The sequence below is a fragment of the Canis lupus genome, chromosome 18 (genome assembly GCF_003254725.2).
Source record: "Canis lupus dingo isolate Sandy chromosome 18, ASM325472v2, whole genome shotgun sequence".
Taxonomy (NCBI): domain Eukaryota; kingdom Metazoa; phylum Chordata; class Mammalia; order Carnivora; family Canidae; genus Canis; species Canis lupus.
The window spans coordinates 7,206,095-7,232,888 of NC_064260.1; the positions used below are offsets into that span (position 1 = coordinate 7,206,095).

Consider the following 26,794-nt stretch of genomic DNA (forward strand, 5'->3'; position numbering starts at 1 on the left):
TATAAAATACAAATCCCATGAGCCATCTAATGAATTCTGAATGTCATTTTGATTTAGTGTAAAATGTGAAGAGCTATTTCTAAGTAAATTAACAGTAATACAGCCCATATAAAGCGAATTCTACCAAAGGCAATTTTAACTTGCTAAAACAAAACTGAACAGAACACAACACAACCGTCCTCTTACTGCCACAACCACCATCTTAAAAAAAAAAAAAAAGAAAAAACTATAATTCAAATAATAACCTACTTCTAAGTGTTACTTAAATGAAAGTATCTGTGTATTTTTGTGTAAGAAAAATCACTGGCAGACAAAATCAGAACCAAAACACGTAATTCTTATTATGAATTTTAAATCATTTATTTTCTGTACTGGAAATTTTATATTCAGTATAACAGAAACATATTACTCTGTTGTGTCTCTGTATAAACCATTATTTTCAGAGTTTACTCCTGGTTTATTCTTCAAATTACCCAAACAAAACTAACTGCTTCGAGAGATGTTTTAAACTAGATTGATGATTTAAAAACAAGCACAAAACCAACAAGAGAATAAAAATCTTTCTTCCCTTTCAGGACAAATGTTTTATATGAAGTTATCCTCTTCAAACCTCTTTGGTCTTAATTCTGGGTGAACCAGGATGGTCGCTTCCTGTCTCGTTCAATGATTCTCTTACCCTGATCTTGTATAGACGGTGCCTCTCCTGTGTACAGCACCACAGTCTCCACGGGAGGAGCCTTGAAAGGGCCCCCTTCTTGTTTCCCTATCTGTCTTCTGATTTCTGCAGTCTCCTTGCACACCTTCTCATAGCAAAAGCCGCAAAGGACATGTTTCAGTTTCAGGTGACCACATTCAGGACAAACGTCAATATTGTTCTTTAAAAAAACAAAAAACAACGAAAACATATTTTAACAAGCAAAATAATGCACATGTGACCATGCACAGGAATCATGCTTACACTTGAACTTTCTTGGGCTGCTCATGTTGCATAAGGTCATATGCCATCTAGTTCAACCTTACTTTATTTTTAAGCAGGTTCCAGGCCCAGCACAGAGCCCAACATGGGGTTTCAACTCATGGTGCTGAGATCAAGACCTGAGATGAGATCAAGAGTTGCACACCCAACCAACTGAACCACCCAGGTGCCCCTCAATGTCATTTTAATAAGGGAACTGAGGACAAACAAGTTTGAATTAATAGAAAAAGTGGGATAGAACTCAGCTCTACCAACTATGAACTTGGTACATTTTTACTTAAATACAGCAATCATATTATGTAAAATGATACTCTATTTCTCCACCTTCAAATACTAAACATCTAATAGGGAGTCCTTCAACACAATGGGGCAATCTATATAGTTAGCAAATTAGTAAGAGACCAGGGAAAGGGAACTCCCTTTTTCCTTCAATCTACCCCTGGGGAAAACAAGGTGACAAACATTACAGTTGGCTGCCCCTAATTCATCACTGTAACTTAAATTCCTGTATGAAGCCTATGGTGTAGTATAATATATGTATTAATAGTTGTTACATGGTGTCTTTTTTCTTTTTATGAATGAATACCGATTACTCCTTAATGTAAAAATCCCTTAAATATGCTACAATTTGAGAATGAGTTTTTACACACATCTACCCAACTTTAATAGGACAGTTGCAACCTTTAAAGAAATCTTTTCAGTATGTTCTAAAAGTATATTTAAAGTAGAAAAGAAAAAATTGTAAATAGGAACATCAAAGAAAGTCCAAACACTTCTTAAGATTAACATACAAACCTTTGTGAGGCAATGACAAAAAAGAATTTCATTTTCTGAAAGGAGGAAAAAAAAATCTCACAAATGACATGCCTCCCCAATTTCGACCCCAGGTCTAATTGGAAGTATGGGAGCCATACCCACAGTTAGTGCTCTCCTCCTCATTAAAGCACTAGCATTAATATACTATGTGTGGCCAGAAACAATTCAGTGAAGAAAATGAATCCACAGGGTACCGTTCTTTTCCCTCAGAATAAATGCAGTGAAGGGAATCATGAAACAGATTGGTATAAGCTCTCATTCCTAAAATCATAAATTCTCTCAACCAAATTGCATATATTATTATTTTAATGACAAACTTTTCAGTTCCAGACTTTAAGTCGAGTTTCAAATGTGACTCAGTAGTACTTTTTGGCTTAAGTTCTAAGGGTGAGGTTTAATACTGAAATGCTGGAAGTTTATGAAGTCAGTTCTCTGTTCTTGAGCTTCATCTACACTGTGCTGCTGCTGCGGAGTGTCATGGGGCAAAAAGTAACTCAAATCATGGCTGTGAAAGCCATAAGTTAACAAATGAAAGGTAATAAACACTATAATTTCTGTTTATTAGATCACTGAAGAGTATATCCATGGGGCAGGGAGAGAGGGAGAATGGGTGTGGAGATCTGGAATTGTCTGAGGACAGGAACACACCAGAAAGTTCTAAGAGAAAAATGTTAAGTTCAAGAATCAGACTGCCTAGCTTCACATCCTGGCTCTGCCACTTAGCTGTTTGTGACTACAGCCAAATTCTTTTTGCCATAGTTTCTTCATCCTAAAAATCAGCAGAGCTATATGTACTTTGGAAGGCTGTTTTGAGGATCTGGTGAGGTATAAAGCGCTTAGATACGTCACAAGCACTTAAATGATGTTAGCTATTTTTATTACCTACCTAAGGATTTTCTTTCACAGTATTTTGTCACAGTGAAGAACATAATAAATATGTAACAGTTAGTAAAACTTGAGATCCATAATACCTACCGCTGTTCTGACTTTAATTTTAGGCTCTAAGGATGCCTGGGTGGCTAAGTGGTTGGGCGTCTGCCTTCAGCTCAGAGCAGCTCAGAGCGTGATCCTGAAGTCCCGGGATCAAGTCTTGCATCAGGCTCCTTGCATGGAGCCTGCTTCTCCCTCTACCTGTCTCTGCCTCTCTCTCTGTGTGTCTCTCATGAATAAATAAATAAAAATCTTAAAAAAAAAAATAACAATTTTAGGCTCTGCCATTATTAAGATGTTTACCCATATATGACTCCAAAACACCAGCTCATAACACACGTCACATGGGTTATTCACAACCTAATCCTCTGTCCAGACTCCAAACTCTCTCCTTGACTGTGGTCCTAATATTTAGGCTATAGGACAGCAGGCATATAAACATAGACAATGAAAATGCTCTTATTTAGGCCAGAGGAAAGTACACACAGAAGCTCTAAGAATGATTTACTCATAGGCTACGTAAGTACAAAGAGATGCAGCGATGAATAAGAGAGAAAGCACACCCACAAAAATCAATGTATTACCTTAACTTTAATAAGCTTCTGTGGGTTTCTTCTCCTACAGCGGTTAACTTCAATGCTGCGCCTGTTCTTTGGAGCTGCCATCCAGAAGATACTATCCAAAAGGCTGGAAATCTCCTTACTTCCACTGGTGTCATGTGCCGGTTCTGTAAATACAGCCGGACCTTGGACTGCTAATGCGGGTCCTACAAAAACATAACATGGAAATATCGGATGGATTTCTAGTTTCTAAATGACTCTACATCTATCATTCTCCTTAACAATCAACAGTGATACAGCAACAGACATATGTAAAATTCATAACATTACACTCAACAGACATTTGACAGAAGCCTTAGCTACTAACATACACTAAAACTCATACAGAAAGCAATATTAAACAACGCGAATCGACTTTTTTCTTAGGGGCACTGGCTGAAATGAATCTCTGAAATTTTACCAAGTTTCTTACCTTCTGAAATACAGACCCCAGGGGTTTAGTAGTAAACATGAATAAACCACTCAAACTGTCCACGTTCTACTCGGTAGGCAGTTCCTATTTACCTTACAAGGAAATCTAAGCTTGCGATTTCCAAAATGTATTTCCACCCTGGCCTCAGACAACCGCCTCCTGGCCCCTTTTTATTATATTCCAACTGAGCTGGTTCCTTTGTCATACAGTGGGTAGGCCCTTTAAGTCACTTAGCTCTTCTTATGAAGAAGAATAGAATATTATTCTATTAAGAATAATAATTCTATTAAGAATAATGTTCCATTTAGAATAATAGAATATTATTATTCTATTACTGTCGGTTCCCTGAAGAAAGGGACTGGCTCACCACTCTGCATAATATTTACTTATATGAGTTATCAGTTTCAGTTTTTTTTCTAAATTGTCTATAAAATCAAAGACCTTTTATCCTTTCCTTGTTCTTCCTCAGACCTGGAATCCTTTAGGAACTCTTAAAGATCCACAAAGCTACCAGTTAGCAACCGGTATTCCTTTCCAATTCACCTGTTAAAAATAACTGCTAAGCCTAGCTAAGTGGTTAACAGCACGGGCCCCATCCGCTGGCCTGTGTGACCTTGGGGACCTTCATGAGCCTCCTCCTTCGGCCCAAAAGTGGTGCTTCCTAACAGGATGGTGTGGAGATTTCCCAGGAAGCACTTTGGCATATCATGGGCTCTCCATTCACACTCCCTCGGTGTTATGTTCAGGATACCTTGGAAATAAGGGTAAAGGGGATCTCTGGGTGGGTGGCTCAGTGGTTTGGCGCCTGCCTTCCGCCCACGGTGTGATCCTGGGGTCCCTGATCGAGTCCCACGTCGGGCTCCCTGCATGGAGCCTGCTTCTCCCTCTGCCTGTGTCTCTGCCTCTCTCTCTCTCTCATGAATAAATAAATTTAAAAAAAAAGAAAAGAAAGAAAAGAAAGAAAGAAAAGAAGGGGAGGAAAGGAAGGGGAGGGAGGGAAGGGAAGGGAAGGAAGGGAAGGAAGGGAAGGAAGGGAAGGAAGGGAAGGGAAGGGAAAGAAAAGAAAAAAGAAAAGAAAAGAAGAAAAGAAAGAAAAGAAAAGAAAAGAAAAGAGAAGAAAAGAAAAGAAAAGAAAAGAAAAGAAAAGAAAAGAAAAGAAAGAAAAGAAAAGAAAAGAAAAGAAAAGAAGGGTAGAATGGGGGCAGCCCGGGTGGGCCAGCGGTTTAGTGCCACCTTCAGCCCAGGTCGACCCCCGAGGTCGCAGGATCAAGTCCCACGTCGGGCTCCCTGCATGGAGCCTGCTTCTCCCTCTGCCTGTGTCTGTGTCTCTCTTGAATAAATAAATAAAATCTTTAAAAAAAAAACTTAAAAATATTTTTTAAAAAAATCAGAGAGTGCGCGGCGACCCTATACTCTGAATTGATAGGCTTGGGTTACATTCTCTCTCTGTTTTTTAATGCAGGACTTTATTTGCCTGAGATGGGGAGATGGTGAGATGGAGGGAGCGGGAGCGAGAGCGAGAGCGAGAGCGAGCCCGCGGCGGGGCCCGACCGCACGACCCCACGACCCCGGGGGCGCGACCCCACGACCTGAGCCCGAGGCAGACGCTGGCCGGACCCAGCCACCCAGGCGCCCTGCTTCAGCTACGCTCTGTGCGTGCACTGGGCCACGCAGAGGGCTTTTTCTGTTTTTAGGGTTGGGGGCGGGGGGTGACCAAACCAGCTGCTTGTAGTCTCAGGTGGGGAGTCCGGCCTGGGGACGTCCCCTCCCGCGGTTATACGCCGCGTCCGCCAGGCTGCCCGGAGCCCCCTCCTCCCATTCCTCCCCCTCCGCGGCCTCTCTTACGTACCCCACGGAGGCCCGGGGAGGCCTGGCCGGCTCTGCTGAAGCGTCCGCAGTAGCAGCTCCCAACCGTTCCTGAGCAGCCCCCGGGCCGCCGGCCACCGCGGGACCACAAGCACCAGCATGGGCGACGCCATCTTTCCCGCCCGGAGACCACGCCCACCGGGCTGCTGGGGCCGCCCCCCCGCTCCCAGCCTCGAGCATGCGCACAGGCGCAGAGTCGGCCAACTTGACGGCTGGAACTACAACTCCCAGCATGTCCCTGGAGCGGCTCTTGACTCTCCTCCAATCAGAGAGAGAGAACGGGAGGAGCGGGGCGGGGAAATGGGAAGCAAGCGGCTCCAGTGCGCATGTGTGCGGCTGTGCTCTGGCACTCCAGGCAAAGATGGCGGAGCGCGGTTACAGCTTTTCGCTGACTACATTCAGGTATGGAAGGAGCCCCCGGGTCCTCCGTGGGGCCGGGGTTGTAGGAGCTCCCCCCTTGCCCGGTGTTTTTCCGTTCTAGCCTCGGGCTTGATGCTTCCCGGGCGCATTGCAGTAGGAAATAGGGACGGAAATGCGACTTTGCAAAGTCATTTGCGTGGCCCGCCCGCGGCCTGGGAGCAGCGGCGCCGGGAAGCCGGGGAGACCTTGGGGCCGCGGCGGGGAAGGCCAACACCAAGGGTTTACTCTCGCTCCGGGGAGCAGAGAATAAGGCACTTTGCGGGGGCGGCTGCCTCCGCGTGTCCCGTTGGGAACTCAGGATCGCCTCCCTAAGCCGAGTAGGCCTGGCGGGGGGGCTTCTGGATGGAGCTCGGGACCTTGGCCAAGCGCCCCGGGCCCCTCTTTCCATTCGGGGAATCTCCTCGTTGCAGTTTGGGGTGAGCCCCCAGCCTCTGGCGCTTCGAAGCCTCTTCCCGCTTCGGGCTCCCCCCACCCCCGCCAGTAGAAGTTTAAGGACTGAAGACGAGCGCGCTCATCCCGTCGCCCCTGGTGTCCGGGCCCCGACCCCTGGGCCGCTTGGCCTTTGAGGGGGGGGGGGTGGAGGACGGGGAGGGGTATGTTCACTTTACAGAAGGTCGCAGGCTTTTCCTTATTTCAGAACAGTGGGCCGAGAAGTATGTTTTTTTCGAACTGCACAGTTGAGATGGACTCCTGTTCCCAATGTAAGGAAACCCACGAGTGAAGGGTTTTTAACACATCGACCTGGTGATGCTTCAGTTGGACCGCTTTCCTTACAGATCCGAAGTCTCCTGTTGGGTTGACGGGTAGTTCTTCTCTCTGACAGCCGAAGGCTAAGCGGGATCCGACTTGTTGAGTTCTTGCGGGGCGGGTGCGACTTAACCTGCCCATGTCTTCTACTACCCTGTGGGATGTGAACGTTATTTCAGCGAATTACGGGTGAACTAACCCACAGGTCGAACGCTTTATTACATAGCTCGTCCAAGGTCCTAGATGAGCAGCTGAGTTCACGTTGAAACTGAGTTTTCTTTCTTTTTTTTTTTTTAAGATATTTATTTATAGAAACTGAGTTTTCTTTTTTTTAAGATATTTATTTATTTATTCATTCATTCATTCATTCATTCATTCATTCATGAGAGACAGAGAGAGAAGCAGAGACACAGGCAGAGGGAGAAGCAGGCTCCATGCGGGGAGCCCGACATGGGGAGCCCAACGTGGGACTAGATCCTGGGACCCCGCAGTCACGCCCTGGGCTGAAAGCAGACGCTCAACCTCTGAGCCCCTCCGGGCTGCCCCCCCTGAGTTCTTTACAATGACAAGATTAATACACTATTATCACCACATGTGTCTTCTTAAAATACTCTCCTTACACTTGGCAGTTTTCAATAATAAATGAGGGCTTTTTTTTTTAAACCTTTGTCTGTAATGATACACAATGGTAGAGAATAAGAGTTGCTAAATAATCACTTCATACTTCTGGAAAAAGCAAACGTGGTTCTTTATCTTGAAGAAAGCATAAATCCTTTCTTTAGAATACGTGAAGCGGACACATAAAATAGCATCAGGGACTGAATCCATCTGTAATAATGTATTAAATTTGTTTTTTTAACATAATGGTTCAGTCGGTTTCATTTATGTATATGTATATTTAAAGATTTTATTTATTCATAGAGACACAGAGAGAGAGAGTGGCAGAGACACAGACAGAGAGAGAAGCAGGATCCACGCAGGGAGCCCCATGGGACTCCATCCCGTGTCTCCAGGATCACACCCCCGGCTGCAGGTGGCGCTAAACCGCCACCCCACCGGGGCTGCCTTGGTTCAGTCTGTTTTAGATTCAAAAATTTTGTTTCTAGCCTGTTGGTGATCAGAACTAAACTATTAATGAAAGGCGCTATATTATATTCTAGGGTGAAAAAGTGTTGTTATGGATTACGTTCAGTTGAGGATATTAACAATGAATGAGTGAACAAATTGGTGTCTACTAATTCATTCTGAAAAAAAAGTTTTTCTCTTACTCAGGAATTTTTATTAAAAGAGTAAAAAGAAGAAATATAACTTTAGATTGGATAGTCAGGAAAAGCCAATGCTTGGAGGTGAATTTTGAGACTAGAAGGTGGAAAAAAAAAAGCCAACTATTTGAAGACTTAGGGGTAGAGAGACTGGTGGACAGAGAAAAGAGGATTATGTAAAAATCCTGAAGCATAGTGAGCAAGGAGTCATTGCGGGTAGGGCCACTCTTCAGAGCCCGTAGGCCAGAATAAGAAGTTTGTATTTTAAGTGAACCAGGAAGTTATTACAGGATTTAAGTGAAAGGAGATATGGTACAGTGTAGCTTTGGCTGGGGGGAGTGAAGTGGGGGTGGAATAGAGGAAAACTAGTTAGAAGGCTGTATCAAGTATCCCAGATAGGGATGCCGGTACTTGAATGAGCTGCTGGCGTAACTACAAAGATGGTTGGTTGATTGCTCTGTGAGCTCACAGACTGGTGAGCTGTCATATAGGAAGATGCAGTGGTAGATGTGTATGCAGGTGATTGTGCGAACAGAGAGGAGGTATATTAAAGCTTACCTGAGCCCTTAAAATGTTCCCCAGGAATATTTGAGCTAGATGTTGAACAATAATTGAAAGCTGCATGGATCCAGTGAGTCACGATACAATTGTTGAAATAGTGACTAATAACAGGAAAACATGTACAGCTTAATTTTAAAAATTTAAAGACCTATTGATGTTATTTCACTCAAGTTAACAAATTTTGTCATTTAAGACTCGTTAGACTGCCACACCTAGGCTTATTCCATAAGTAGGTCTAGTTGTGTTTCTGTCAGCCAGATGATTGTGACCCCTGGCACTAGGTTATATGCTAGAGGACTGACCAGTCACTGTTCCTCACGCTCTGTGGAGAATAATGGAAGCTTGATAAGTCTTAGCCAGAGAGCAAGTATGGAATTCAGTCTATTCTGAATGGTCAGGACGGCTTCTCTAAGAACGTGAAGTTTCTGCGCAAGAGTGAAGGATGACCAGGAGAGAGCTCCCCTGACAAGAGTGAATTGCATTACAGACAGAGGTGTTAACCTGTCAAAGGGTTTTTTTTTTTTTTTTTTAAATATTTTTTTTCAATTTTTATTTATTTATGATAGTCACAGAGAGAGAGAGAGAGAGAGGCAGAGACACAGGCAGAGGGAGAAGCAGGCTCCATGCACCGGGAGCCCGACGTGGGACTCGATCCCGGGTCTCCAGGATCGCGCCCTGGGCCAAAGGCAGGCGCCAAACCGCTGCGCCACCCAGGGATCCCTGTCAAAGGGGTTTTTGAATTCTTAGAGTGGTCTGTGTGTCTGGAACAGAGTTGAGGCTTGAGTGACAGAGTTTCCAATAATTTTATGAAGATGAAATGAATGACCTTCTGAAACTCAAGGTTATATTTTCACTAGTACACGGAGCTATGAAGCAAGCTAGGTCACTTTAGACAAATTACTTTCACTCAAAAACTTTATCTGTAAAATTAAGTCTGTGACGTTTGATTTTAATTCAACAACTGGTGAAACAAAGTATGATTTTAAAAGCCATTTCAGGGCTAGTATTTGGCTATGAAATCCATGCAATCTGCTATGTTAAGTATCACCAGCTCATAGCTTTCTGTAGAAAATGTTTTGTCCTGGGTGATAAGTAGGTCTTACCTCTCCGGCCATGCCTACTTTCTAAAATGTGTAACTCCACCCATACAAAACATATGCTGTTGTTTGGTATTTAACAGGTACGTGTCTTAATAACATTACCATTTAGTATTTACTGACTGCTAATTTTGTGCCAGGAACAAAAGACATCACTTTATTTCATCTTCACAACAATTTTTTGATAGTACTATACTATCCCCCATTTTATGGATGTGAAAACTGAGACACAGTGGGGTTAAATAACTTGCCTGAAGTCACTGGTTGTGATGTGGTAAAAGGCAACGGTAATGATGCTGCTGCCTTAGGAAGCAGAGAAGTGGGAAAAAAGGAAAGATAACATGCTTCACTATGTGTTCAAACTGCCTGGTAAACTCCATTTCTGTACAGCAACAATATGTGAAAGCCCAGCTATTCCTTGGTATCTGGTTAATGGATTTGACCTATGTGTCTGCTCTAAGAAATATTTCTATTATACATATTTGAAAATACGTGGATTTAGCAAATGCCTTTGTTTCTTTTTAAGCCCATCTGGTAAACTTGTCCAGATTGAATATGCATTGGCTGCTGTAGCTGGAGGAGCCCCTTCAGTTGGAATTAAAGGTAATTAAATGCTTCATTTATTTCAGAGGCCTGTTAACAGTTATCCTAAAGTTCTTTTGGAATTAATGAGTAATTAATACAAATAAATAGCTGGGGGAGCATAATTTTTAACAGTTCTTTCTGTTGATTTATAGTATTTTGAAGTTTAAAGAAAGTAATAAGCCTAAGAAGCCTAAGTAATAAGTCTAAGAAGAAGATTAATTTTTTTCAAAATAAACATAGCTCCTTTATCTCTTAGTTATAATAACCAACAGTCTTTCTGAATATTGAGAGAACTGAATATTCTTTTGTATTTCCACTGATATATACATCATTATTCTCTGGCAGTTTTTATCCTTTATATAACAGAAAATGTTAATTATAAAACTTAATCTAAAGATACCCTTTTTGAAGTCTGTATCATTAAATTTCAGATTATAAGAACAATAGCCAAATAGGCAGAAGTCTTTTAAAACACATGGACTCCTAGATGTCCTGGAATACTTTAAGAGATGTTAGGTAATGCATTTAGCTACAAGGATTCCTTAGCACAATATAGATGACCAGTAAGGGGAAAATGGATTTACCATTTCTTAGGTTTTATAAATAAGAGGAAATAAAGAGGTTTGGGTGAATTGCATCCGTAATTAGAAAACTGTGGAAGCAGGGTCTTTAAGTGATTAAACGTTTAGCACTTTTTTTTTTTTTTTTTAAGCCGCAAATGGTGTGGTATTAGCAACTGAGAAGAAACAGAAATCCATTCTGTATGATGAGCGAAGTGTCCACAAAGTGGAACCAATTACCAAGCACATAGGCCTGGTGTATAGTGGCATGGGCCCAGATTACAGGTACTTTTATACTATTTTTTTTTCACCACTTTATGAACTGTTTATGATTTGTACTTTGAGGAGAAAAATCAGGGATGTTTTTCCTTTAATCTCCCAACTCTTTATTTTTGTACTTTGTTTACCAACAGCAGCATCGTTAGCAACCGAATTTAGCTTGTCTGCAAGGAATACACTAAGGGTTGCTTTAAGGATAACTCAGTGCCGCACTGTGATAAAAGAGGAGATCAGTACTTCTCTTAACCTCTGTTTAGTGATCACAACCCCTCTTCTATCATCCAAAGGCTGTGCTGTGCTCTAATGCATTTTAAAAACAAAAGCAATACAAGTTTATAATAAACTATATTTTTAAAAAAGTTAACAGGAGCAAAAGAAAGCATTACCATTCAGAGGTAACCCCATTATATTTATTTTTGTTCTTAGCAAAGGAACAGAATTTACAAAGGCCACTGAAACGAAACATCAAGGCCTTTATGTCAGGGCACCAGCAAGTTGAAAGAGATTGGCAGCTTTCTATGTTTGTCATTTAACAAGTAAAAGGAGTATTATCACTTCATTCCTGATTTTTTGGAAACAACACAGGTAGAACCAAATTTTCACTTTAATGAGTCAGAAAAAGCAATAGTATTGCTTGAATGTGGTCAGGCTTCACTACAGTAGATGCTGTTGCTATTGTGTGGAAGGGATACCACAGCGTACTGATGGAATACACTGAGAGGACGGGAATCTTACAGACGGGTAATGTCCATGGGTCATGTCCGCAGTACAGGAGTGGGTAAAGGTACATCCTATTTGTCTTGCTAATGTAGTTGATTACTATGTGGAGTAGTAATATTTTTTAATGAAATTTTTAAACTTATGAATAGTTTCTGGCCGTTCCTTAATATCTGAAGGGTACTCTTTTGAAGTGCAGACTGTGGAAAGGATTGAAGCAGAGTGAGAAACATACGTCCCAGGTTGTGGGTTGTGGGACGTCCAGGTGTGTGTGTGTGTGTGTGTGTGTGTGTGTGTGTGTGTGTTTACACATACATACGTGCACCGTCATATGGGCATTTGTTTTGGCTTGACTGAGATAGCAAAACAGGATGACTACCCTTGGGAAACGGGGTAGAAGCCATGGAGGAAGGGAAAGTTCCCATTGTGTACACTAAATCTATTCCTGAGCTGCCTGGTACCCGTTGTCCTTAGTTTTCTTCCTTTTGCCTTATCCCTGTCCCATTTCCTATGGCTCAGCTCCTCTGTGTTGCTGTGATGTTTTCTTGTTAACTGGAATCAGATGTCAGAGCAAGACTAGCTTTGAGCTGATCGTTCCCATTACATAGATACATGTAAGACTTGTGCTGCAGGTATATGCCTATAAGAGAAGAGTCATTAGGTAGCCAAGTATAGAGGTTTTAATGAAATCTTATTTCTTCCTTGTCTGTTAGAGTGCTCGTGCACAGAGCTCGAAAACTTGCTCAGCAATACTATCTCGTTTACCAAGAACCCATTCCCACAGCTCAGCTGGTACAGAGAGTAGCTTCAGTGATGCAAGAATACACTCAGTCAGGGTAAGTTGATTTTATTTGAAATGTGTCATGAATTAGAGAAAAGAAACTGTTTTAGAAGAGTGAATATATTTAAAAAGAGGACTTAGCTCTATTTAATAAGTAAAGAAAATCACTCTGATGAATATATCTAATCTCAGTTGGATCTAGAATATTTTCTTAATGAAAAAAGTAGAGTGGTTTCTTGCTGTCAACACAATAGCAGAAGGCAGCTTCTAGATAAAGTCCTTTAGCCCAGGGATTGAAACACTTAATTATGGGAAGGCAGTTATTCCTGCTTCCAAATTTATCTTTCCAACCAGAATGATTATAAGCACATGAAGAAAGCAATAGCTCTCTGACACATCTATATTCTTTTAATTTTCTGGAATCTGGGCTACATGTGGATGAGGTAGGATAAAGGGAGTTGCTGATACGTAAAGCAAGTGGAAAAGCTGCATTTGTTGAAAGTTGTCATTCTGTTAAGACACAGAATGTTAACTCCATACTTAACTAACCCCAATATTTGTGTTCCTCCATTTACCAAAATGATTTGACTAATGTTCCTTAGCACCATAAAGAGAATTCATTTTGAATTGATTTGTTCAGAAAGGTAGGAAATACTTTTTAAGGAACTTCCAAGTCTAATTCATTCTACCTGATGATTTGCTTTATTAATACTTAAGAGGATTAGTAAATCCTTAGGTTGACTTCACACCATAATTTCATGTTTTCTTTTCTTTAGTGGTGTTCGTCCATTTGGAGTTTCCCTACTAATTTGTGGTTGGAATGAGGGGCGACCGTATTTATTTCAGTCAGATCCATCTGTAAGTATCATCAGACATATTGGAGGGATTTGTTAAAATACTCTGCACATCTAATAAAAACGACCACAAAGTTTAAAATTTAGCAGTACGTCCTTTTTTCATATTCATTGGGACTTTAGAACTATGGAGTAGTGTATATTCATTTCCATATTTAAAATGTTGGTAATTCAGTCTTCTGATGAAAAGGGTACACTAGTTCTGCCCTCAGTTCTGGTGCTTTCTCTTATCCATTAACTTCACATACTTGAATGATTTGTTGAAATAGTTATCAAATCTCTTTAAATCGGTGGAATTTTGTTACTTTGACAAATGTGGTGAAAGCTTTGTGTCTGGAGGACAGTGCTGTACTCCTTGCCATCTGTTTAATCCTGGGGCTGACTTCAGTGTCTCTTCCTGCACACACACACAGATGTAACTCTTGAAGCCAATGTTTTGCAAAGTGGGTGAGTCTGTCTCCTCTAAGGCAAAAGATAGGTATCTGAGTTAGAAGGTGTTCGTAGATGCTACTCCTGCTCCAAAAGTATCCTATTTGCTATGAGGAAAACTGGAAGAAAAAATTTCATGATTAGGAATGGAATTTTTAGAATTTGTGGATCATGAAATAACTGCAAGTTCACTCTGAGTCAGTCTTACACTCTAACCTTGTAGCCTGGAAAAGAAAAGAAAAATATTTTGGTTGTTTGTTACTTAAATGAGAGCAGCATTTTGGGAGGTAACAGTGTCTGTTACCCATTTCTGAGCTGCTGAAGCTAAATGACAAACCCTCTTCCCTTCCTTTCCAGTGGGGTAACAGAAGGCACCATCCCTGGGGTCCAGGATTCTTTTTTTTGCCCTCTCCCTCCGTTCTATCTAAAAGGCGGTTATTTCTTTTAAAGTATGTTTGATATATTTCTTTCAGTATTTTTCTTGTGTGTTTGCGTGTATGTATTTTTTCAGTAGATTAGGCCATGTTATATAAAATAAATTGCTGTTTGCATTTAACGTTAGATTACAAAATATCAAAACTATGAAATATTTTTAACGAAATGCCCTCTTTTTAATTTATCCAGCAATAATAAAGACTTGCTCACCATTTTTCATCAGACTTTTATTAGAGTCCTTCAACCATCCTAGTAAGCTGAAATAATACTTTTGCTTATTTGCCTTAGGTTAACCTGTTCCTTTAACTGACTTTTTCACATAAATTGTACCATAAATTACACATATACAGAGTGTACAATTTGATGAGTTTTGATAGGTGTAAATACCTGAATACAATCAAAATAACTGAAGTTCCTCCATAACCTCCAGAAGTTTCTTCATGTCTCTTTGTTACTTTCCTTTTCTAAAAATAGCCTATTTTCTGACATTATCCATTGCATTCCACTAAATATTCTGTGAACTTAGAAGTCAGATACAAATTTATAGAACAAAAAAAGAAATGGCAGGGTGCTATAATTAGATTAAGGATTTAAAATATGGTTTTATGGTTGTCTTCTCTTCCTGATTAGGGAGCTTACTTTGCCTGGAAAGCCACAGCAATGGGAAAGAACTATGTGAATGGGAAGACTTTCCTTGAGAAAAGGTAGGCTTACGGTAACTAGATTGAGCAAGCTTACTTTATGGTTCTCAATTCTCTTTAAATAATTAATATCATGAATCTGATAAACAGATTTTTTTTTTACTTTATATTCAAACACTCATTTGTATAGTGTGGTTATAAATAAACAAAAACTTCTCTCCACCTTGGCTCCCTGGTCTTCAATATATTAAGTGGTAATATTATATATTTTTTAAGAAATTTTCTTCATTCTTACAGTTGTTTCCTAAATGTTGTTTCTATTTTGACTTTGTTTCTCCTCCTATAATCTAAAAAGATTTGGAGTAAAGAATTTGGGAGGAAAGTTTAAGTGAGTTAAGTGATAACAGTTTACAGTATAGCAATTATAGAAAATAATTGTGAAGCCAAATACCTGGTATTCATGGTAGATTAAATATATGATGTATGTGCTTGAGAAATAGTGAGGAATTATGTAAAACTCCGCTGTCACTACCCTAGCACAACAAATTGCTCTTCCTTCCAGCTGTATTCAGACTCAGCATTAGTAGCCCAAAGCATGTCTACATTTCGAATGGCAGAAGTTTGTAATTGCCTGTAACCCACAGATGAACCTTCTCAGTACATTTTTCACATAATGTTGAGATTACTAAAAATTGGGGCACGTGGGGGGCTCAGTTGGTTAAGCATTTGCCTTCGGCTCAGGTCATAATCTCGGGGTCCTGGGATCGAGCCCCATGGCAGGCTTCCTGCTCAGTGGGGAGCCTGCTTCTTCCTCTCTTCCCTACTTATGCTTTATCTCAGTATCTCTGTCTCTTTCTCTCAAATAAATGAATAAAACCTTTAAGGAAAAAAAATTACTAAAAATCTTAAACCTGAGGTTAATTGGTAAATTTAAATAATTCTAAAATCTTTTTTTAAAGCACCTTAATAGTGAGCCTTTAAACATTTCTAAGAAAAAAATAAAAGAAATTTTAGCAAAGGTCTGATTTCTTTATTTAAAACAATTACCATATTGCCACCACATTCTGATTACATTAAAATATTTATACTCCTGTTATGGTTACAAGCTTCATGATAGGAATGCATGTCAAATAATTGTCAGTTTCTTATTTGGGGACAGCTTATTTCAGTGAATGGACTAAAAGAATTAATCTGTAGCTTATTTTTAGGAGTGTTTTAGATTTTTAAGAATTCTTCTGCTGCTGTCAGGTTGAAATAATCATAAAAAATGTAAATTGTGCCATAAATCATTGTTTTTCTGTTTTTTGTTTTTTGTTTTTTCAAAAAAATTCTTTAGATATAATGAAGACCTGGAACTTGAAGATGCCATTCACACAGCCATATTAACCCTAAAGGTTAGCACAGTTTCTAACAATGGGACTTATAATGAGTTTATAATGAAGTGCTTGGAAAACTGACCTTTTGCCCTCTCTCTTCAATAGGAAAGCTTTGAAGGGCAAATGACAGAAGACAACATAGAGGTTGGAATCTGCAATGAAGCTGGATTCAGAAGGCTCACTCCGACTGAAGTTAAGGATTACTTGGCTGCCATAGCATAATAACCAAGTGACTGAAAAATCTGGAATTTCAGATAATCCCTCTACTTAAACATGTTTAAAGTATGTTTTGTTTTGCAGACTTTTTGCATACTTATTTCTACATGGTTTAATGGACTGATGTTTTTAAAATGATACTTATAAATCATAATAAACTGTTAAATCCAACTTCTAGCTTTTTAGGAGTTAGTAAAATTTTAAAATAGTGATTTCCTGCTTTTTATCACAGTTGACTTCTGGAAACTACACTGCAGAGCAGAAGGGTGAACTCATTCTTCATGCAATTTTGGTTCAGTCAAGTCTTGTTACATTCTTTACTGTCAGATATTTTCAGTCAGTAAAGCAGAATGCTGATTTTAGTAAACATCATTGCATTTAGAGCTGAGAGAAGCTCTAAGATTCATGAGATAAGACAGATAGCATAGGTGTTTTGTAGGCATCGTTAGATGTGGATCAGTGAAACCCCAGGACTGCACTAGAGCTGTGAAGGGTGTTAGGCTGAAGGGTTTCCTATGGGAGATCCGTGATGTAAGTAAATAAAAAATGGTGTATTGGTTCCCGTTGGTTTCTCCATCGCAAGTAGGTAAATATTTAAAAAGAGCCCCTCAGATTCTACTAGACTTCTTACACCCAAGGATGAACGTTAAGTGCTGGAAATAAAATCCTAATACTTAAACATCAAAACTATGGCTTAAGGCTCTCCCTCATTCATGTAACCACAGTGTAATCAGAACCTTTACTGCAAATTAAGGCCCATACAAGCAGGCAAATAATGTGAACTCTGTTTTCATTATACGTGAAGACATACTGCTTAAGTTTTTTTTTAAAAGGCATTTTAGGATAAGTTATAAGTCCGGTCCACAGAACAGAGTTTATGAATATCATCATTTCTTACCAACAAACATAAAGTAGGCAGTTCCATGATTTGAATGTGGCTCAAAAAGTTTTAAGATTTAGCTGAGTGTAGGAAAAAAGTCTTACTTACCTTGGAGGATTTTGGTCAGGATTCCCAATTCTCCTTACTGTCACGAAGCCTCCTTATCTTACTTAGTACAGGTGACAGCAGCATTATTATGGGAGATGGCAATTTGATCTTTGATGTCAAAATGTTTTTCTTGAAGGCCCTATCTCATCTCTCCTATAGGCTCTTGGTCTATTAAGACTCTGGCACACTAGAAAGAGAACATAGTAAAAAAGAATGGCTTTTGGGTCAGGTCTTAACTCTTCCACTTACTGGCTGAATGACCATACAAAGTAATTATCTCAGAGGGTTTTCTAAGGACAAAATTGATGATGCAAATGAAAGGCCTGTAGGGTTCATGGCCAAGTACTCTGTAAGGTTGAGCTGTCTTTGAATTTGTTTTTAAATCTCTATTCAAAAACCAGAAGAGTGCCAAGAAAGGGAAAGAGAAGGCAGGCACGTTAAGAACATGTAGATTTCCTACTGGGGACTAACAGAAAAAGTCCACAGAATAAAGGGAGGAAGAATTCACTGAAGCAGATCTATGTCCATGTTCTGTTCTCTGGCTCTTGCTCCATTAAACGCAAAGCCTCATTCAATTGAAGCTGCCTAGAACACTTCTACCTTTTTCTCAGTTGATTCTTTTCATTGACTCTAAATTTAAGCCCTTCCTTTCTATCCCAGTTCTTGGGGAACTCCGTTCTTTGGTCTTGTGATCCCCCTGCATCCCTGAATGTTCAACTCCTCAGTCATTCTAGCTTGTGCAGTTGGGCTGCTTCAGTCTCCTTAATCATCACAGTGTTCCTAATGTTCATAGCCTCTCTCTGTTCTTCATTTGTTTTGTATCTTCCCACTCTTAAGAATTTTGCCCCCATTTGTTCTGTCCTTTCTTTTCTAGTTCCTCACTAAACTGCGAATTTTAAGCTTGCAAAATAATTATTTAGTTATGAAACATGGAATATGTTTAAAATTCACATGTAGGGGCAGGAGGGAGCTGGAAAGGGGGAATAAGGAAGGGGAATAATACTGATCTTTATAATTATTGAGTGCTGGTTCACTGGGCTGTGGGTGATAAGGATCAAAGGAGTTTTCATCTGTTCAGTCATGTTTATGGACCCAAAGCACCACCTCAGTCCTTAACCTCACTTCTTTTTCAACACCCAAGTGAACGATAGCTTCCTAAGCGTGAGCATATTTGAAAAAGTTGGATAATTCTAACACCTCATTAAAGGCCATGCCCCTGAATTTCATGACTTTTAACTTTTTATGTATTCCAGCAGGTATTTTCCTCCATATTTTAAATAGGCTTAATCCGGTTCTCTTTGGATTCCTGAAGGTTAGCCAATACGTAAATTTTATATTCTGCAAGATGAGAATTTAGAACTCACAACTTCCTACCCCCCGCTTTCTCTCTGCCTCACTTTAATTAGATCACAATGTTGAGTTTAGAAGTTTTTATTATGGCTAGGTAAGTACACCGTGATTACACTTCCTGAATAATTTTCCTGGAGGTGATAATTGCCTCACTTTTTTGTATTCTGTGTAGCAGTCACCAAATCTCAGATTTCCCCAAAAGGACTGTAAAATCTTTTGCATACTGTTTTCCTCAGTATATCACATCAAGTGATCCTAACTGTTCTCTCCCTAATCCTCTAGCACCCCCCTCCTCTCCAAACACCTCCAGAAATTTCTCTCTTGGAACCCTCATTCTCTTTAATCCAGGCTAGTTACTGGTTTGAAACTATATTCTCTCCTAATTAGCTGGGTTTAAAAATTCTAGGTTAGAAATGATCTCCACGTTTTGCAGGCATTACTCCTAGATTCCAGTGTTGCTGATGAGAAACCTAATGCAGTTGTGTATTTGTGCCAAGTTCTTTATAACTTATTTTCCCCCTCTGAAGTTCTTAGGACCTTTTATCTGCAGCATTCTGAAATTTCGGTGACGTGTCATCCTATGGGTTTCTTAACATTGTGCTGAGCATACAGTAGGCTTGTCCACTGTAGAAACCAAGCTCTTTGTTTTGGTAAATTTCCTAGTGTTTGAGAAATTTCCTTTTTTGCTCTATTTTTCACCTGTCTTTTTTTTTTTTTTCACCTGTCTTTATTGTACATTCTAGTGCAGTCTTACCCACCCTTTTCTACTCTTATTGATACATTAAAATTGGGGATATCATTTTTAATTTTGAAAAACTTTCTTACACTGTTACCTCCTCTTAAAGTCCTCATGTTTCATGAATGATATACCTTTTATCTGAGGATGCTAGTTATGGAATACTTGTAAGAACCATTTTGTTCTGCTTTCTGGTTTACTTCAAATTCCAAACAAAAATGTTTGGAAGTGCCATGTTTGTGAGCCCCAAACCTACCTACTGTGGGGATGCTGCTATAAGCCATTTCTCTCTGGTCTTTCATTTGCTCAGTTCTCCAGAGAAAAATCAGGTTTGGGGAGAGGAGTTTCTGGGAGGGGGACAGAAAACTGTCATTATTAATGTGTCCAGAGCCCCTCTGACTCCCTGCCTTCAGCATGGTAAACTCCAGGCTTCTGCCAGGGGAAGGATGGCTAACTGCCCGGCTGCACTGAACCTGAGGGAGGACCCAGGTGTTAGTTCTTGTAAGCAGACCTGTAAGCAGTGCCCATTTTCACTCCTGCCTCACTGCTTGCCCCCCATCTACCTTCTAGGCACCTGCAGTTCTAAAGCCTTTCTGGGTTCTGCTTTGTGAGTCACTTGCTGCAGATACTTCACTCCATGGTGGTGCGAGCTCCTCCATTTACAGAGACACTGCCTGGAGTTTGGTGGACTTAGCTTTAAAATAGATCTTTGTGAAGAGGATTAAATAAGTCCCTATGTGAAAAGCACTTAGAATAACGCCTGCCATACGATAACTATCCAGTAAGTGTTACTATTGCTCTTTGTCTAACAAAAATGTGTTGACAGCTCACGTGCAGTCATTTGTTTTTGCGAGTTTCTTCCGTTTCCTTTCCTAAAGCGGTCAAGTAAGGTTTGGAAGCAGGGACACGCAGGATTGTTAATTTGCAGTCCCTTTCAGTTTTTACAATCCGCCTACTAGGCTAATACAAGCTTCTCCCTTCCCTTGTCCTTATCAGAAAGGCAGCGCAGGTCTGGTCTCCTCCCACTTTGTGGGAAGAGCCCAGAATTGTGCAGGAGGAAGTGCTGGCTTGGAATCCCGAGTCCCCGCTCTAGCACCTAACCGCCCTAACCGCCCGGAGACCTCAGACGAGCTTTCTGCCTGTTTCCTCTTCTATTAAAACGAGCCCAACATTTTTGCAGGACCGACCCCTGCCTGCCATTCGGCAGGGGTGTAAGCTCGACAGCGGAAGTAGGTGGCCGGGCGCTCCCGGGACGGGGTCCACCAAACCGCACGACCTGTGCCCCGAGGGCGCGGGGTCAGCCCGCCCCGCAGTCCGCGAGCTTCGGCTGCGCTCCTCCCCCCGGCGGGGCGGCCGCGAAACCGCAGCCTCAGCCCGCGGCGGGAGGGGGCGGAGCCGCCTGCCCTCAACAAACATGGCGGCCGCGTTAGCGTCAGCCACGCTCGGGAGGCCACGCAGCCGCCGGGGACTCGCGGATTCGGCGTCACCCGGCGCCGGGCCACGTGACGCAGGAGGCTCCGGCGGCGGCGGCGGCGGCGGCGGCGGCGGCGTTCGCGCGGGCTGAGCGGCGCGGCGGCCGGAGCGGGGTGGGGTCTCCCGGCGGGGCTTCCCGGCGGGTCCCGGCCTCGCGCGCACGTGCCTCGTGCCTGCCTGCTCGCGCTCGCGGTCCCGGCGCTGCCGGTGAGGAGCCCGGGAGGAGCCGGGGAGGAGCCGGGGAGGAGCCGGGGAGGCGAGGCGGAGGGAGGGAGGGAGCGGGCCGCGGCGCCCCTTCCGAGGCCCGGCGGGGGTGGGCCGGCCTGGCCGGGCGGGGGCCGCGAGGGGCCGAGGGGGTGGGGGGGCCGGGATGGGGGGGAGGCTGGGCGGGAGGGGGGCCGCGAGGGGGGAACGTGGGGGGCCGCGGGGGGGGGGTGGGGGGGTCGCGAGGGGGTGGGGGGGGCTGGGCGGGGGCCGCGAGGGGGGACGTGGGGGGGGCCGCGAGGGAGGGGGCCCTCCCCCTGTCCTCCCCTCCGCCCGCCCCCGTCCTGCTCCGCCTCTCCTTGTCCTCCCTCAGTCCTTCCTTCTTCCCCCTCCCCTCCCCCTGTCCCCCCTCCCGTCCTGCTCCCCCTCCCCTCGTCCTCCCCCTCCTCCCTCCCCTACCCTCCCTCCTCCCCTTCCCGTCCTCCTCCCCTTCCCTGTCCTCTCCCCCCCCTCCTCCCTCCCCCCTCCTCCCCTCTCCTTCCAAGCCCCCCTCCAGGAAGGCCCCGCCGACCTCCTCCTCCTCCGGGTGTCCGCTCCCTGGCGTTGGCCTGGCCGGTGGGCTGCAGCCAGTCCTCGGGCTCTTCCTGCCCTTGGGCGGGAGCCGAGGTGGGCGGGGCCCTCGGTCTTGCAGGCGTCCCAGGGGGACGTGGAGCGGGTTCCCGGGGGGGGGGGGGGGGGGGGGGGGGGGGGGGGGGGGGGGCGGGACACCGGGGTACCGAGTGCCCGTGGGCAGCGCGAGGCCGTTGGGCCAGGGGACCCGCTCCCGCAGGAGGAGACGAGGACACGGTCGGGAGGGCTTCGACTGGTCCCCGTGGTCCCCGATTCTGGTTTGGACAGTTTGCTGACCAGCTAGCCGTGTGCATGTTGTAATGTAATCACGTTCTCTTCACTTTCCAAGCCTTTTTATTAAAATTGCTCTACCAGCAAACAGTAAAGCTGCTGCTGAGGGAAGCCCTCGTGTCGTAGATTGCCTATGACATAAACTCCCGCGGTTTATTCGGACTGGAACGCGTTGAACAGGACTTTCAAAGGGAAGAAATAAAGCTCTAAAAAGTGTGTCAGAACCCCGCATACCGGAAAAAAAGAGTTCAGGAGTAGAGGAGTTACCCTGTCCTGTTGTCAGAGGAGGGAGTCACTCCAGAAGCCGTCGTGCAGAAGTCTAGGTTCATAGACTCAGACCCGTTGCTAGATGGAAGTTTTATAATCTTCAGTGAGGAGTCCATTGCCCTAATTGTTGGGACTGTTTCGATTTCCCTTGTTTCTTTTCTTCTCATAGGAAAGGAATAATGCTGTCAGCATGTCTGCACACTCCATGCTCTGTGAACGAATCGCCATTGCCAAGGAACTGATCAAGAGAGCAGAGTCCCTTTCTAGATCAAGAAAAGGCGGCATCGAAGGTGGTGCAAAGCTGTGCAGCAAATTGAAGGCAGAATTGAAATTCTTACAGAAAGTGGAAGCTGGGAAAGTAGCTATTAAGGAATCCCATTTACAGAGCACCAATCTAACACACCTACGAGCCATTGTGGAATCAGCAGAAAACTTGGAAGAAGTTGTTAGTGTCCTTCACGTCTTCGGCTACACAGATTCCTTGGGAGAGAAGCAGACCCTCGTCGTGGATGTCGTCGCAAATGGTGGTCATACGTGGGTGAAGGCCATTGGCCGAAAGGCAGAAGCTCTCCACAACATTTGGCTGGGCAGGGGCCAGTATGGCGACAAAAGTGTCATTGAACAGGCTGAAGACTTCCTCCAGGCCAGTCACCAGCAGCCGGTGCAGTATAGCAATCCTCACATCATCTTTGCATTTTACAACAGTGTCTCCAGCCCCATGGCAGAGAAGCTCAAAGAAATGGGCATATCTGTGAGAGGAGACATAGTAGCGGTTAACTCTCTGTTAGATCACCCTGAGGAGCTCCAGCCCAGTGAGAGCGAGTCGGATGACGAAGGCCCAGAACTTTTGCAGGTGACCAGAGTGGACCGAGAAAATATTCTAGCAAGTGTTGCATTTCCAACAGAAATTAAGGTCGATGTGTGCAAAAGAGTCAATCTGGACATTACTACTTTAATTACATATGTATCTGCCCTTAGCTATGGAGGCTGCCACTTTATCTTCAAAGAGAAAGTGCTTACTGAACAAGCAGAGCAAGAGAGGAAAGAGCAGGTTTTGCCGCAGCTGGAGGCATTTATGAAGGACAAGGAGTTGTTTGCTTGTGAATCTGCTGTCAAGGACTTTCAGTCTATTCTAGATACCTTAGGAGGACCCGGGGAGAGAGAGAGGGCCACTATGCTAATTAAGCAGATTAATGTGGTGCCAGACCAGCCTTCTGAGCGTGCCTTGAGACTAGTGGCCAGTTCAAAAATCAATAGCCGCTCATTAACCATTTTTGGGACAGGAGACACTCTAAAAGCCATCACAATGACTGCCAATAGTGGTTTTGTCAGAGCTGCCAACAACCAGGGTGTTAAATTTAGTGTGTTTATCCATCAGCCCAGAGCACTTACTGAAAGCAAAGAGGCTCTAGCCACCCCCTTACCAAAAGACTACACAACTGACAATGAACACTAATGATAGCCTTTAACTATTGTCATGGAAATAAGTTATTTATACCAAAGGCTGGGTCTTCCCGTCTTAAATGGGGAGGAAGAAAAGGTCTATAGTAAAAATAATACTTAAAGCTCTTAAACCAGTGGAGTGGATTGTGTGTCATCTCTAAAATATATAATCTAAAGTAGAAAAAGCACAAGAGGCAAGCTTATTTATCAAAGTGTCTACATTATAGCAATTAAGAACAGAAATACATCTATATAAAGCTTTTAGCTGTATTGCAGTACTTTTATTTGACTCAGTAAGGGCAACAACCCCCTAGTGGTAATCAGCATTTCTTGGAATAGGGCTACACCGCGTCTCGCATTAAATATCTGGAGAAAACTGAAGCTTGTTTTTCGTTATATTGGTTCATCAGTTGGTCGAGGCTGGGAAGTAATAGTTGATAATTAATTTTAGATTATAAGGTTTTGGCTATTAATGAAAAACTTCCTTGATTGCTATGTGTCAGGCATACACTTGTTGGTGCATTTACAAAGAGTACAATAACAGAAGAAAATAAAGTGAATACTGGTCTTGTGAGTCCCATGAACCTATGGATACACCTTTGTGAAAAGATAGTCCCACTACTATAAAACTGGGACATTTAATGTAAAATGTTAATTTGAATAAATTGTAAAAGAATCATAAAAACAATTTTAAAAGAATTCAAATTTTACGTTTAAGTACAAATAGTTCCCATACTGCAAGTATTTGACTTATAAATACTGCCTTTACTCTTTGTTTTGCAAGTGCAAGTGACAACTGCATTACTTCACTCTTGTGAAACGGTGGTAGGGGAGATTCCATGCCTGTTGCATGACAAGTTGTAATTAAAAATAAATTTTTTTTAAGTCCACATTGCCCTAGGTGCTTTATTTGCAACAAAACAAAATAGATTAGCAAAGTAGATATGTATTGACCGTATTTTAAAAATTGGGACATTTAGTCCTAGAGCTTAAGTATTAATGCAAAGCCAAGTATAGGAGCCAGTATCAGAACACATTGCCACAGCCTGACCTCTTTGGTGCCAACTTTGCTATTTTGTGAGAAGGGAACTCAGTTTCCAGCCACAGTGTTGGGTGGGGAGGGTCGAGGAAGGGGTAGAATTGATTATAGAATGTCCATGAGCACTGAAATGAAATGAAAAAGTAAACTTGGGGATGTTTCTCTTGGGAGAGATTGCATTACTAGCTCAGAACACAAATCCTGGGGGAAAAGGCTGTGATTGGGATTCCAATTTAGTATACCTTGTATTGCAATGGAAATTTTACACTGTTAAAATTGGGCTTGGACCTCTTGGAGCAGCTATTAAGGTACTAAGGTGCTTGGTACTGAGCATTATAATAGTTTGATCTGAAAGAAAATGAATAATTGGTCTTTGCTCTAAGGAATTGTTAGTCTGAAATGGAGTTGAACAATTGAAGTGTAATTAGTTTATTGAGTGTTGTCATGCACCAGGCACAGTACAAAAGGCTGAGCTTTCAAGGAGTAACGGAAGGTAGATTTCTATCCCTTTCCACTATGAATTAATATCAAAGGACTTGAATCTTTGCCAACTAGAATGTGTACAACCACAGTGCTCTTTGAGGAAACATTTCTGAAGTGGCCATGGCTGTGGTTCTCCCATGATCATTTTCCTTTTCTAGACATTCAGTGATTACAGTTCCTAACAATATAATCAATAATGCAAGGGATAGATATGGACACCTGGTGGGACCTTGAATCCTGGAATATAAAGAAAGGATTAGTACCTTCTCTAGAAACACACATGGACTTGACCCACACATATCCTAGACCTGTCACTGACCAAAATTTGTATATATAAAGATAATAAAAGAATGTTGTCAAATACCAGTTTAAAACTGTCAAGTTTAAGGAATCATATGAATCATATGGCTATAAAGCAAAGCAAATGTCCAAAAGATTATGAAATGTGAAGATGTGTAACGTAAAAGCAATGGTTAGGACCAAGACTTGGAAGTGGTGGGTGAAAGTAAAAGCGTGTTAAAAAAAATCCTCATCTTATTTAAAAAGGAGTTAACAACTTGATGATTTTTGCCTCTGAAAAATAGCACAATGTAATTTGAGGTGTCAAACAGGAAATGTGACTGATGGTACAAGTTAAACCAAGCTGATCTCGCTTTCAAATGAAGGGTGAATTTGGAGAATAAATGCAGTCCATATAGGGAAAGACAAATCATAGGAGTTCTCAAGGAAGAATAAAAGCCAGGAAGCATAAAGTAAGAGACATAAAAGATCAAGAAGGGCATAAAATAGCTGGGGAGAAGATACGGAAGTCTCAATAAAATAGGAATTAGAATGGAAGAAAGAGAAAATGTAAATAACCAATAGCCATTGGAAAAAAATGTTAAAGTTATTAAGTAACCACCTCTAAGAAATGTCCAGGTCCAGTTAGCTTCATTAGATAAGTTTTTGCTTATTTTTAAATATCAATTAATGCCTTGCTTTAAAAAGTAATGTGGAGCACCACACCATTAGGGTGGTCAGTATTCAATATGGTGGCTATGTTCTTACCGCTCCGCCTCTGTCCTAAGAGGAGAACTGTGGCCCACTCCTGCTTGAGATCAGAGCCTCCGTGGAAGACTGGAGCCCGTTTGTGTAATAGGCTGGTCATCTCAGATCATTGCTGTACTGGGAATGTTTTCAGATTCATTTTATGGAACATAAGCATAACTCTGATACTCAAACCTTGACTGGTATCCTAAAAGAGGAAAGTTGCAGCAAAATCTCAGTTTAAGAAGATAGGCACAAACATCCCAGTTAAAAGGGAACCCAGGCAGAGAACACCTCACCCTATG

The 26,794-nt window shown here is 42.3% G+C and overlaps 3 protein-coding genes and 1 long non-coding RNA gene across 12 annotated transcripts; 2 read left to right on the forward strand and 2 right to left on the reverse strand.

Moving 5' to 3' along the window:
* Positions 1 to 335: 335 nt before the first annotated feature.
* On the reverse strand, positions 336 to 5,775 carry MRPL32 (mitochondrial ribosomal protein L32). Its single transcript, XM_025449273.3, has 3 exons — positions 5,604 to 5,775; positions 3,307 to 3,488; positions 336 to 875 (listed from the first exon to the last, which is right to left on the reverse strand). Exons 1-3 carry the CDS (start codon positions 5,731 to 5,733, stop codon positions 621 to 623), a joined length of 567 nt encoding a protein of 188 aa, XP_025305058.3. The 5' UTR covers positions 5,734 to 5,775; the 3' UTR covers positions 336 to 620.
* Positions 5,776 to 5,884: 109 nt separating this feature from the next.
* Positions 5,885 to 16,751, forward strand: PSMA2 (proteasome 20S subunit alpha 2). Its single transcript, XM_025449271.3, has 8 exons — positions 5,885 to 6,022; positions 10,234 to 10,310; positions 11,005 to 11,137; positions 12,562 to 12,684; positions 13,406 to 13,487; positions 14,978 to 15,051; positions 16,325 to 16,382; positions 16,470 to 16,751. The coding sequence occupies exons 1-8, from the start codon at positions 5,982 to 5,984 to the stop codon at positions 16,584 to 16,586; spliced, it is 705 nt and encodes a 234-aa protein (XP_025305056.1). The 5' UTR covers positions 5,885 to 5,981; the 3' UTR covers positions 16,587 to 16,751.
* LOC112661296 (uncharacterized) lies at positions 12,680 to 22,041 on the reverse strand. Of its 6 annotated transcripts, XR_007403389.1 has the most exons (5): positions 20,776 to 20,904; positions 20,229 to 20,361; positions 19,911 to 20,001; positions 17,569 to 17,755; positions 12,680 to 14,031 (listed from the first exon to the last, which is right to left on the reverse strand). It is a non-coding gene; the product is annotated as an uncharacterized LOC112661296 (long non-coding RNA). The 6 variants fall into 6 exon arrangements; XR_004806878.2 differs by lacking the exons at positions 20,229 to 20,361; positions 20,776 to 20,904 and adding an exon at positions 21,903 to 22,041; XR_003137587.3 differs by lacking the exon at positions 20,229 to 20,361 and having other exon boundaries at positions 20,842 to 20,966.
* C18H7orf25 (chromosome 18 C7orf25 homolog) lies at positions 20,748 to 24,831 on the forward strand. Of its 4 annotated transcripts, none has more exons than XM_025449269.3 (2): positions 20,748 to 20,883; positions 22,668 to 24,831. In XM_025449269.3, exon 2 carries the CDS (start codon positions 22,689 to 22,691, stop codon positions 23,952 to 23,954), a length of 1,266 nt encoding a protein of 421 aa, XP_025305054.1. In that variant the 5' UTR covers positions 20,748 to 20,883; positions 22,668 to 22,688; the 3' UTR covers positions 23,955 to 24,831. The 4 variants fall into 4 exon arrangements, with proteins under 4 accessions (XP_025305054.1, XP_025305055.1, XP_025305051.1 ...); XM_025449270.3 differs by lacking the exon at positions 20,748 to 20,883 and adding an exon at positions 21,183 to 21,334; XM_025449266.3 differs by lacking the exon at positions 20,748 to 20,883 and adding an exon at positions 21,224 to 21,334 and having other exon boundaries at positions 22,290 to 24,831.
* The last annotated feature ends 1,963 nt before the right edge of the window (positions 24,832 to 26,794 follow it).

Coding starts and splice junctions, on each gene's coding strand:
- MRPL32 (XM_025449273.3), bottom strand. CDS start 5,733: ATGGCGTCGCCCATGCTGGTGCTTGTGGTCCCGCGGTGGCCGGCGGCC. Junction 3,489..5,603: donor CCTCCCCGGGCCTCCGTGGG/GTACGTAAGAGA, acceptor ATGTTTTTGTAG/GACCCGCATTAGCAGTCCAA. Junction 876..3,306: donor AGAAGCTTATTAAAGTTAAG/GTAATACATTGA, acceptor GTTTTTTTAAAG/AACAATATTGACGTTTGTCC.
- PSMA2 (XM_025449271.3), top strand. CDS start 5,982: ATGGCGGAGCGCGGTTACAGCTTTTCGCTGACTACATTCAG. Junction 10,311..11,004: donor CCCTTCAGTTGGAATTAAAG/GTAATTAAATGC, acceptor TTTTTTTTTAAG/CCGCAAATGGTGTGGTATTA. Junction 12,685..13,405: donor CAAGAATACACTCAGTCAGG/GTAAGTTGATTT, acceptor TCTTTTCTTTAG/TGGTGTTCGTCCATTTGGAG.
- C18H7orf25 (XM_025449269.3), top strand. CDS start 22,689: ATGTCTGCACACTCCATGCTCTGTGAACGAATCGCCATTGCCAAGGAA.